The 12,122-nt window shown below is 46.7% G+C and overlaps 1 protein-coding gene across 1 annotated transcript; it reads left to right on the top strand.

The window, feature by feature from the left end:
- The first annotated feature begins 351 nt into the window (after positions 1-351).
- GluProRS (Glutamyl-prolyl-tRNA synthetase) lies at positions 352-10,859 on the top strand. The gene is made up of 2 exons (XM_084597437.1): positions 352-3,587; positions 9,342-10,859. Exons 1-2 carry the CDS (start codon positions 486-488, stop codon positions 10,794-10,796), a joined length of 4,557 nt encoding a protein of 1,518 aa, XP_084453563.1. The 5' UTR covers positions 352-485; the 3' UTR covers positions 10,797-10,859.
- Positions 10,860-12,122: the final 1,263 nt, after the last annotated feature.

Below are 12,122 nucleotides of genomic sequence, written 5' to 3'. Positions count from 1 at the left end.
AAATTCTCTTGTGGTTCGCAGTGAAGTATATGTATATTAATTTTGTGTTTATTTCATCCATAAAATGACAACGTAATTTTTATTATAATTAACGTTCAAACTTTGAAAAAATTAAGAACACATATTATTTTGTTTCTTTAGATATTGACTTCTTTCGTAAGTCAAGCATGACAAGTATTAAAAAAAAAACAGTAAAAAACTGATTATCGATTGAACTAAAATACGCGCTTTAGTTGGGACAGCGACATCCGTAATATGTAGAGAAAAGTTGATGCGCATTACACCTGAATGTTTAGTGGCGACGCCTACTAGCAAACACCAAAAACGAAAGTTTAGAAAGTTTTCATCATTCCATTCAATGATCCTTTCTTGGCAATCCGTGCTTGCGTGGTGCAACGCACTGCGTCCGTTCCGGTGAGTGTGCTCGGGGCTCGGAGGCAGTTCCGTATTTCCCGGTCGTGACACCCGACCGATCGCGTCTGAAGATGCAGCTGAAGCTGAGCTGCAGTAAAACAGAGCCACCCGTGGGCGCCCTCATCACGGCCGCGTATGTCAAGCCGGCCGTGCTCGTCAACGTGGACTGGAACAACAATACGTGCCTGCAGCTTGACGGTGGCAAGTCGTTCGGCTCGTCGGCACTCATCTCGCGGTACCTGGCCCGCGTGGTGCCCGACGGCCGTCTGTATGGAGACAGCGTGCTCGAGCGTACTGAGGTCGACCACTGGATCGAGTTCGCGGCCGCACGGCTGTGTCGCGCCGACGCCGGTTTCCTTCAGGCGCTGGGATGCCTCGACAAAGCGCTCAGCTCAGTTACCTACCTCGTGGGCCAAGCGGTAACGCTCGCCGATATCGCCGTCTGGGAGGCCCTCTACGGGAACGCGGCGTGGCACTCCGCTGTGGCCGGCCAGCGGTGCCCGCAGAACGTCTCCCGCTGGTACCGCTTCATCGCGGAGCAGCCCAACGTGAGGGATGTCATCGCCGGCTTGCCGGCCGGCACCGCGCGGGAACAGCCCAAGGCAGCAACTGAGGTGAAGGTCAGCAAGGAAGAAGGCAAATTTGTGGACCTACCGGGTGCCGAAATGGGCAAGGTGGTGGTTCGTTTTCCTCCCGAGGCGAGTGGCTACCTGCACGTTGGTCACGCCAAGGCGGCGCTGCTTAACCAGTACTACCAGCAGGCATTTAAGGGCAAGCTCATCATGCGCTTCGATGACACAAACCCGGAGAAGGAGAAGGAGGACTTTGAGAAGGTGATCCTGGACGACGTGAAGAAGCTGGAGATCACTCCCGACCGCTTCACATTCACATCGGACTACTTTGAGCTTCTACTGCAGAAGTGCGAGGAGCTGCTAAAGAAGGGCCTCGCTTACGTCGATGACACCGACGCGGAGACGATGAAGGCCGAGCGAGAGCAGAGGGTCGAATCGAAAAATAGGTCCAACACGGTCGAACAGAACCTGAAGCTCTGGGAGGAAATGAAGAAGGGCACCGCGCATGGGCTCAAGTGTTGCGTCAGAGCCAAAATCGACATGAATTCAAACAACGGTTGTATGAGAGATCCCGCATTGTACCGCTGCAAGATCATGGACCATCCACGGACAGGCAACAAGTACAAGGTGTACCCTACTTATGACTTTGCATGTCCCATTGTTGACAGCATTGAAGGTGTGACACATGCTTTAAGGACTACCGAGTACCACGATAGAGATGAGCAATTCTTTTGGGTTCTTGAGAGTCTTGGCATGAGGAAGCCACACATCTATGAGTACTCTAGGCTCAACATGATGAATACAGTGCTTTCAAAGAGAAAACTTACCTGGTTCGTTGAAAACAAAATTGTGGATGGCTGGGATGATCCACGTATGCCTACAGTTCGTGGAGTTCTTCGAAGAGGTATGACTGTTGAAGGTCTCAAGCAGTTTATTATTGCTCAAGGGTCATCTCGGTCTGTTGTAATGATGGACTGGGACAAGATCTGGGCATTCAACAAAAAGGTAATCGATCCTGTTGCCCCTCGACATACTGCAGTAGAGGCACAAGATGCTGTGGTTGTTGAGGTTCCTGGCTTGAAAGAAGAGAGACTGCAGGTGGCAGTTCACCCTAAGAACCCTGATCTTGGTCAACGAGATGTTGTCGTAGCTCCTGAACTGCTCATCGATCAGGTTGATGCCCAAGCTATGAAGGCTGGCGATAATGTCACTTTCATTGGACTAGGAAATTTGAAAATCAAAGATGTAGCCAAGGGTGCTGATGGGAAGGTAAACAAAGTTGTTGCTGAGCCAAACCTTGATGACAAGAACTACAAGAACACCCTTAAGGTCACATGGCTTGCAAAAACGGCCTCGACTCCGTTGGTGCCCTGCAAGTGTGTCTTCTTTGATCACATCCTTTCAAAGCAAGTGCTCGGCAAAGATGACGACTTCAAAGACTTTGTCCGAAAAGAGACCCGCCTTGAGGTGCCCATGTTAGGTGATCCATTGCTGGCCAAGATCAAGAAGTATGACATCGTCCAGATTCAGAGGAAAGGCTTCTTCATCTGCGACCAGCCGTATGACCAGGAGGCAGCACGGCACACCAGTGTAGAAGGGCCTTTAGTGCTCTTCCATATCCCTGATGGCACGCAGTCAACCTCAACTCTCCCTGTAGTAGTGCAAAAGTTCTATGATGCGCGGGAGAGCCCAAAGGAGCAGCAGCAGCGAGCCAAGGGCAAGGCATCTGAAAAGTCACCAGTTGAAGACAGCAAACCGGTGGTTGCACAGGCGGGTGAATTGGGTGAGCTTAACAGCAAGATCCAGGATGTTGGTAATGAGGTGAGGCAGCTCAAGGCCAGCAAAGCCCAGAAAGCAGAAATAGATGCCAAGGTGCAAGTACTGCTTGCGCTGAAGGCCGATTTCAAGAAGCTGAGTGGTAAAGACTGGCAGCCGTCAACAGCTGCACCTGCTGCAAAGCAAGCAGCTGCACAGAGTGCCAATCCATCGCAAAACCCTGGTTCTGTATCTGACTTGGACAGGAGCATTCAAGCTCAGGGAGACAAGGTCAGAAAGTTAAAGGCTGACAAGGCGTCAAAGGAGACACTGGATCCAGAGATAAAAGAGCTTCTGAGGCTAAAGGGGGAGTACAAGGCTGTCACTGGAAGTGAGTGGAAGCCAGGCAGCTCCGCTGTGCCACCAGCTTCTGGAACGGGGGATGTTTCAGCAGCAGCAAACGTGCAAGAGCTCAACAGTAAGATTCAGGCTCAGGGTGATAAGATCAGGCAACTCAAGGCTAGCAAGGCAGCTAAAGATGTCATTGAACCAGAAGTCAAAACACTGCTTCAGTTGAAGGCAGACTACAAGGCTGCAACTGGCCAGGAGTGGAAGCCAACCTCAGAGCCATCAGTGAGTGGCAGCACAAAATCGTCATCATCCCAGGAAAAGCAGAAAGATCAGGGTGACAAATCTAAGAAAGCTGACAAACCGAAGCAAGCCGAGAAGACAAAAAAGCCTGCAGCCAAGGAAAGCACACCCACACCACAAGATGGTCCCAAGAAGGTTACACGCCTCGGTCTAGAAGCCAAGAAAGAGGAGAACCTACCTGACTGGTATTCACAGGTATGCTACATGAGTAGAGCCTTGTAAAATGTCAACATTCTTAGATAGAGACAGTTGGAAAACTTCGCCGTGCAAAGGGGGCCAAAACAACTGCTTATCTGGCGTGAGTTGATTGCAAAGTGACTGCAGCGCCCCTCTTCCTGCTGCAGTAGATGGGTGAAGCCATAGAGCTAATACGCAGGCAGAAATTTAAAAATATTACTAACCCTTTCTTTTCAGCAATGAAACAAAAAAGTAAAACTGCACCTGCGTTTTTAAACACATCTTTGTACGCATAAAACACCACCGCGTTTGCGGACGCATCTGATACAGGCAGGTAGCAGACGACCTGCTTGAGCCGCGTCTGCAACCTCCTTGCTTCAGACGCGTAAGTAGACGCAGTGGCTTTTATATGCATACAAAAGTGTGTTTAAAAACGCAGGCGCAATTTTATTATCCATTACATTGATAAAAGAAGAGGGTTAATAGTATTTTAAAATTTCCTCCTGTGTTTTAGCTCTATGGCCTGGCCCACCTACAGCAGTGGGGGGAGAGGGACGCTGCGGTCAGTTTGCGATCAACTCGCGCCAGTACAGTTTTCCAACTGTGTCTACCTAAGAATGTTGCAAAATATGTTGCAGGGCTAGTTGGTGATGCATTCTGGTGGGTAACAAGTTAGCACAATTTGTAGAAACTAACAAGGGAGGCACACAGGACAGCATACTGCTGACAACCAGCTAGCTAATGCCAGTAGCAAGTCTTATGCATCTCCCTCATGAAAGTTTTCTGTATTGCACTAACTTGTTACCAAAATGAATAATGCCCTGCTAGCGTTTCATAGTTTGGTGTCCTGTGTCTGGAGGGAGGGGGCCATTTTATTGCAGATGCAGAGTACTAAACGTTATTACTACATATGTTTCTTGTCATACTTCTGTATGTGTATGTGTGTATTTATGGAAGCCCATATGTTGCACCAAAAAGGGCTGCAGAGGTAGGCTTAAAACATTACATTCTCAAAGTGGACTTGTCAGTCTAATCCAATATTTTGTTACAGTTTAAGATTTCTGACAACAAATGAAAATTTTGAAAAGTTAATTTTACAGTAATACCTCTACAACCAAAGGAAGCAATAAAATAATTAGTAGCTCACTTTGCAAAAGTGAGGACCATAGAACAGGTAAGTTTTGCAAGGAAGCTTAAAATGATTCAAGGTTTCGTCATTTCGACAGTACACTTTGCTTTGGTCGCTGATTTCACTTTTGCTGAATGCCCAAGTTCTCGATCGATATCTAGCTAGTCCAGTAGCTTAAGTCAAAGTGCTACATCGGCTGCCCTTTTCGTCAACTATAAACCATGTGAGTGTCTACAAACATAAACATGCAAAGCCACTACAGGCAAAAATCTGTAAGCTTTGCCCAGGAAATAGTTGGCATTATTGTTCTACTTTTGTCTTGCATGTTTCACATTTTTCTGTTTCGCTGCACATGGGCATGCACACTCACAGTGGAAACTAGGCATGCTCCTGACATCACCATTGCATCTTAGCGGTACTAACATAAATTAAATTCATAATAACCTATGCTCACCGGTTGTAACATTTTTTGCTTGCTTTTATTTCTGTTGAAGGACAGCAGAACGCAAAATGTTGCTTCTAAACTTTTTATTTTTACTGTTTTAGTACTTCTTTTTAGTTTTTGATACCTAAATATGTGCGTCAAAGTTGTGGCTCTTTCTGTTGCTACGATTTTGCTGAGTTTGATTATTTTGTTCTCATTAACGCCACTGCTGCTGTATGCCAGGAGAGTATGTCAGACAGATGAGTCAATTATTTAACAGTGTGAAAAATACGACGTTAGCACACACAACGCACGAGTCATTGCAGGAAGTTTAAGATAGGATAAGTAGTTTTTTATGTGTGTAGTTTGGCGGGATTATGTATAAATGTCGTTTGTGATAATAATCTTCAGTTGAAAGCAGCGCTCGTGTTGTTGTGTGTGTTAACGTCCTCGTTTTTTCGTGCTGTTAAATAATAGATAACAATCAACTCGCCCAGCTTTCTGTTCTTCTTAGATGAGTCAAGCTTTTGTGTACATGACAGCCACATGGTTCTAAAGCCTTTGCTGCACTTACTGATGACAGCCATCCATTTTAAGTTGTCACTGGCTCACCTTTGTAGCTGCAGGTTTTACCAGTGTGGTTTCATCATCGAAATGGGGCTAGCCAATGCTACATTCATTATACGGTAGCTTTTAACTTTTTTTTTTTTAAAGGTTACTGTGCTGTCCTGCACTTGAGAATTTTTCTGCAAGCATATATCAAAGCATACCGTTATGCTTACTGTTACTTTTGATCATTACATCACATGTGAAGTTCATTATCCTCAGGCTGTCAGTGTTTTTTACATTGAGGTACCATGATTCTTATGCAGTGCTAGTGTTTTGCATGTTCACCTCTCTCAAATGACTAAAAAAAATTCAGTGTTCAGTTATTGCCTACTACCAAAGTGTCCTTAAATGCATACCTGCTGTTTTATAGTAGGAACAGAAAATTTTTGTTGAAATACTTTTTGAAATTTGGAATCGTGTTAAGGCATGAGTGGTCAGGATTGTGATGTTGAGTTTGCCTACAGCCACTGAATAATTTAAAATTCAACTTCTTTTGTCGTGCCGGTTTGGTTTCAGCAGTGTGCCGGTAGCTGTGTCATTACAGATGTGTTGCGACAACATTGCAGTCACTTGAGGCATACAAAAACTGAAATTACCCTTCTTCGACATGTTAATGCACTGGAACCATAGGCCTGAAAGCTAGCCAAGAAACGAATGCACAAAAAAGAACAGAGTATAGTACGCAGGTTAATTCTATGCATTCAAAACTACCCGTGCTTTCCCTTTATCCACGAAAGTGATGTTTTGTGAGTTGAATGGGCAGAATTGTGGACGCCAAACTGACACTGCTAATAAAGGGTCAGGGACCTTTGACACTTTTCAGACTTCTGTGTAATGCTGTGGGGGTGATTTGTTTGCTACTTGGCATCAACATAATGCTATATTTGTTAGACAAAGAGAAGGGGGGGAGATGGAATTGCCCAGCACAGTCTGAAAGAAACAAGCCAAAAAGGTAAACACCTTTTTGCCTTTAGACGTGCACATGATTAGAGCATAAAGCTTCCTGTGGCAAGGACACAACAGCCGCATCTCGAGTCTTTGTGCTTAATTTGTTTGTTTTCCTTTTTTTGCATGCAACCGAATAGGCTTACCATTGATACCTTCCAATCCTTCCTATTTTCTTGCTGAACTTTCTAATTGTACGGCCGCTGTCCTATTTCTCATGATAAGTTGCCTCTCTCTGTGCAAGAATAGTTTTTGCAAAACTGCCACCGGGGAGTTTGCAGCTGCATCATAATTGCTAGCATCGCAGCGCAGTGGTAAGACGTCAGACTACTGTGCCGGAGTACCCGGGTTCGAACCCGACCTCGGCGGCTGCGTTTCGACGGAGGCGAAACAGAGAGGCGTCCGTGTGCTGTGCAATGTCAGCGCATGTTAAAGATCCCCAGATGGTCGAAATTACTCCGTAGTCCTCCACTGCGGCTCCTCTTTCACTCCCACCTTCCTCCCGTCCCTTACAACAGGTTCAGGTGTCCACAGAAACAAGTGTGACAGATATTGTGCCTCTGCCTTCCTGTGAACCAATTATTGTTATTTGCAATCAGTGGCTGCACCAGTGCCATTGCTGTCATTGACTAAGCAGCCAATCAAAGCCAAAGTTGGCGTAGCTCATTGCATTTCATGTTTCCTGTTGCAGTTGTTTGCGTCATTGTTTAGGGTTAGCTGGGCTGCCTGTGTGTGGTGCAGTGCAAAATTAGAATTGTCGTGAGGTTAGTAATGGTGCTATCAAAGCCCAAGAAGAGATGATCGCGGATGCTTTTGCTATCTTATACTTTTGAATTCCTGTGTTTCTGGTGTCAAGATAAGGCAAACATTTTGCATTTGCACAGCATGCGGTTGTGATGCCAGCTTGTCTCACGGCGGTAGAGGGGATTTGAAACTGAAGCTAGAATTGAATTCCGCTCTTTATTTTTCATTTCATTTATTCAACATTTTTTCAACAACATTACAGTGTTTAAAGGGGTGTACGTAGCAAAAAAGCCAGATTAAAGGCTTGACTAGGGCTACGCACTCTCGCCAGGCAGTTATGACAGTGAATATATTGTTATAACAAAGTAGTGAGGAACGACTGACACACACAAGTGCAATACAACCCTCCATCTGCTGGTGAACGGCCACTATTCTGGACCGTGCTTTGAGCAAGATTACTCTTAACAGATTTTTGAAGCTAGCAGTATCTGCTACTGCAAGGTCCATGCAGAATAGCTCATTGGATACATCCTGAAAGTTTGGCGAGGGTAAGAAATCTGACCTTTGTGAAGTGCACTGTCATGTTGATGACCCGCTTTTATATCATGCCATTGCTACATTCTAGCTTCTAGGACATCGGAAATGTATAGAGACCAATAATTAACGCAATCAGTGGGCTACAAATTTACAAGGACAGTCTACTTTTTCAACAATTGTTTTTTCTTGCTTCATTGAGAAGCTCCATCCCAAAATTAGTGAATACCCAGTTGTGGAGGTGAGAAACATGGTAGTCACGTTTTCTTAGTGGTAATCTGTGTCTGTAAACGCTACTGTGCCACTTAAGTCATGTGCAGAATACGTCATTAACTAAGGTGCACAGATTTGGTTACCTTTATAATTGTGAGTGCCAAAATGGCTGAAAATTAAATGAAAGGAATAAATAAGCTTTATAATTCTGGTGACATCTACTACAGGTGCCAACATCCGTTCGTGCCTAAAGCAGCACCGCTACGAGTATGTCAGCTTATGTTTTTGTCGTTTTCCATTTCAAACTCAATTTAAAAGTGAGCCAAGCAAGTTTGAAGAATAAAAGTAGGTGCAGTTTATTTCAAGAGGAAAAGGTAGGCTTCCTTAAGTTCATATGAAAACGAATACCTGTCTGTGTGATGCTGTGGATTAGTCATAAAACATAGTATACTACTTCAGATGCTCCAAACAGATGAAATGTTAGTAGCAACCAACACACATACCTGCCTGTGTGATGCTGTAGAATAGTCTTTAAACATAGTATATTCACTTCAGATGCTCCAAACAGATTAAATGTTAGTAGCAACGAAAAGGCGCAGTATTGTGCCACCATCTGCTAAAACACGACTTGATAAATTTAAAATATAAATTTCTTGTTAAATTGCGAGTTGTTCCCTCGGTATGCCACCAAGTGGTAAGATCTACCATAATATGCCAATATTTTTATACTCATCTCCAGCAGTAGACTGTCCCTTTAACCTTTCACACTACCAGTGTAGGTGACAGACAACCTCATATACATGACTCTACCCAGTTACGGGGGTTCATTGCTCTTCGGTTAACAGTCTCTCGTAGTAATACGTTCTGTTCCTGCACAAAACCTTGCATAATATTTCATGGTTTGTTATAGCTTTGAACGGACCTTGATACGGTTTTCGTTCATTTAGGGGCATTGAACACTTCCGCATGATCACTGTGACAGTGACAAATTGTGTGCCCGTCCTCTCGCCCCAGCGGCTCCACAGCTAAGAGCGATAATTTTCGGTGAGAACGAAGTCTTTGAAAATAGTCGTTGCAGAATGCGGCCAGTGCTCGTATTGTCGACTGCGTATACTTTAGACGGAACATTCGCATTTACGAAAAAAAAAAACGCATTTTCTTTGCTTTGTCGTAGGTCATTACGAAGGCGGAAATGATCGAGTACTATGACGTGAGTGGTTGCTACATCCTGCGCCCTTGGGCGTACAGCATCTGGGAGAACATTAAGGACTTCATGGACACTAGGATTAAGGCCATCGGCGTTCAGAACTGCTACTTCCCTATGTTTGTCTCGGCTCAGGCGCTTGAGCGAGAGAAAACACACGTGGCGGACTTTGCCCCCGAGGTCGCCTGGGTAACCAAGTCTGGCAGCAGTGAGTTGGCGGAGCCCATCGCCATCCGGCCGACAAGCGAGACGGTCATGTACCCTTCGTACGCCAAGTGGATACAGTCGCACAGGGACCTGCCACTCCAGTTGAACCAGTGGTGTAACATTGTTCGGTGGGAGTTCAAGCACCCTCAGCCATTCCTGCGGACCAGGGAGTTCCTTTGGCAGGAGGGCCATTCGGCTTTCGCGACGAGAGAAGAAGCCGTAGAGGAAGTCTACAGGATCCTCGACATATACACGGCAGTTTATGAAGAGTTGCTGGCGCTGCCCGTGGTGCGGGGCCGCAAGACAGAGAAGGAGAAGTTCGCCGGCGCAGACTTTACGACAACCGTGGAGGGCTACGTGCCGGCGAGCGGGCGTGGCATCCAGGGCGCCACGTCCCACCATCTGGGCCAGAACTTCAGCAAGATGTTCGAGATCGTCTTCGAGGACCCTGAGACGCGCGAAAAGAAGTTCGCATTCCAGAACTCATGGGGTCTGACGACGAGGACGATAGGCGTGCTCGTGATGGTGCACGCGGATAACCAGGGACTCGTGCTTCCGCCGCGGGTCGCAAGCTACCAAATTGTCATCGTGCCGTGCGGCATCACGGCGGCAATGACTGAGGACCAGAAGGCGGCGCTCATCAAGTTCTGCCAAGATTTCGAGTCCACGTTGAGCAAAGAGGGCGTCCGATGCAAAGGCGACTACAGGGACAACTACTCTCCGGGCTGGAAGTTCAACCACTGGGAGCTCAAGGGGGTTCCCATCAGAGTGGAGATTGGTCCGCGAGACATGCAGCAGAAGCAGTTCGTTGCCGTCCGGAGGGACACGGGCGAGAAGATCACGTACAGCACGTCCAGCGCCGTGAACGACATCAAGACGCTGCTGGAAACTATTCAGAAGTCGATGTTTGACCGCGCAAAGGAGGACCAGCTCAAGTACCAAGCGGTCACAAAAAGCTGGGACGTGTTCCTGCAGAAGTTGGAGGCCAAGTGCGTCATCATGTCTCCGTTTTGCGGAGACATGGACTGCGAGGACGAGATCAAGAAGAACAGCGCCAAGGACAGCGTGGAGGCCGAGCCCGGAGCACCGGCCATGGGCGCCAAGAGTCTCTGCATCCCGTTCGACCAGCCAGCCAAGATTGTCGACGGGGACAAGTGCATTAACCCCGGCTGCTCGAGGAAACCCGCGTTCTACACGATGTTCGGAAGGAGCTATTGATCGGCTCCGCCTCCCCTAATTTAATTGGATCTGACGGAATAAATGTGCACTTGTTTTTTTTAAGCCGCTACTCGTTCTATTCTGTTATCAGCGTAAGCATCGAAAATGAGAAAACAGGCTTTATGTAATTAAATTGTGCTGGCCGGCTAGGTGCGGGAGTGTCTCCAGAGCCTGGTAGAAAATGGCGTGCAAAGATAGACGACAAATCACTTAGAGCAGCGTTCCTGCAAATGCATATTTTCCATCTGGCCCACCATTGCTGCCCATGGTTATTTACCTCACTTCTCGCCATCACACTGCTGAATAAGTAGTGCGCAATCATGCATACCTGAAGACATTCAAGCGAGGTAAGGATTGTCTGGGGGTAGTCCACCTAAGGAAAGTGTTTTCAAGCTCCCTTTTCCCTTCATTCGAAGGTAGACCTGCCACTTGATTCTTCTTGCGCAATTACTTCAGGTTCACAGCCGTAGCAAAACGAAAAAAAAAAAAAGTGGCTTTAATCGAACGCGTAACCGGCGGCGGTAGTTCGATACGGATGCGATGATGCAATCGCACCGGTTTTCTTGCTCATGCAACCGGCTCACGTAACCGGCCCACTTGTTGTCCCACAAGAGCGGTGAGTTGGCTAGCCAAGGTGTCGCGCGTACGGTGAGCAGGGTCCTCTTCCAGTGCCAAGTCCGCTGTCGTTATCGCGAAAGGGTTCGTCGGCCGCTGCTTTCCCGCGATGTCTTCGTACAGTGTTTTGCTTGTAGTGTGATGCCAACGTGGCTTCAGACAGGAAGGATGAGGCACACATTTAAATGTCTGTATGGAAGGGGAACTCTCCTGGTTAATCGGCGGTAATTGCATGGTCCTAATACAATGAGGCTACTGTCACGTTTCGGTAGCACGTTTTTTAAGAAGGGTAGAAAATATCTGCGTCACTTGATTATAAAACGACACATTACTCGCGCTTGATAACGGTGAATTTTTCTAAACAGAATATAAAGTCAACCTCTTTTGGTGGCTAGGTATATAATGATTATCAAAATGTTAACGCGATAGCGTTAATGACCCCATTCTGCAGAAGAACCGGCGTCAACGTTGTGAGTGAAAAAATTATGGGGGACACTTAAGCTGCGCCTTTGCGGGATGACGCGATAGCGTGCTTCAACCAAGCCGTATGGGCGTGGCCTAGGGGTGAATGCAAGGGTACTGGCAGGCTAATCCTGATATCGTCGTCCCATATGTGAAAGGAGTCCCGAGTTGGCAGTTCCTGTCGAAGGTAATGTCGCTTAGGTAACCCTTCGTGAAATAAGTGCGGGACCATGCCAGCTGACCACCTGC

This window comes from Amblyomma maculatum, chromosome 3 (assembly GCF_055883805.1).
Source record: "Amblyomma maculatum isolate TAMU_Amacu chromosome 3, ASM5588380v1, whole genome shotgun sequence".
NCBI classification, from domain to species: domain Eukaryota; kingdom Metazoa; phylum Arthropoda; class Arachnida; order Ixodida; family Ixodidae; genus Amblyomma; species Amblyomma maculatum.
This window is presented reverse-complemented; position numbering and strand designations above follow the sequence as displayed.

Excerpts from the sequence above, each read along its gene's own strand:
- GluProRS (XM_084597437.1), top strand. The coding sequence starts at position 486 with ATGCAGCTGAAGCTGAGCTGCAGTAAAACAGAGCCACCCGTGGGCGCC. Across the intron at positions 3,588-9,341 it reads TACCTGACTGGTATTCACAG|GTCATTACGAAGGCGGAAAT; the intron begins GTATGCTACATG and ends GCTTTGTCGTAG.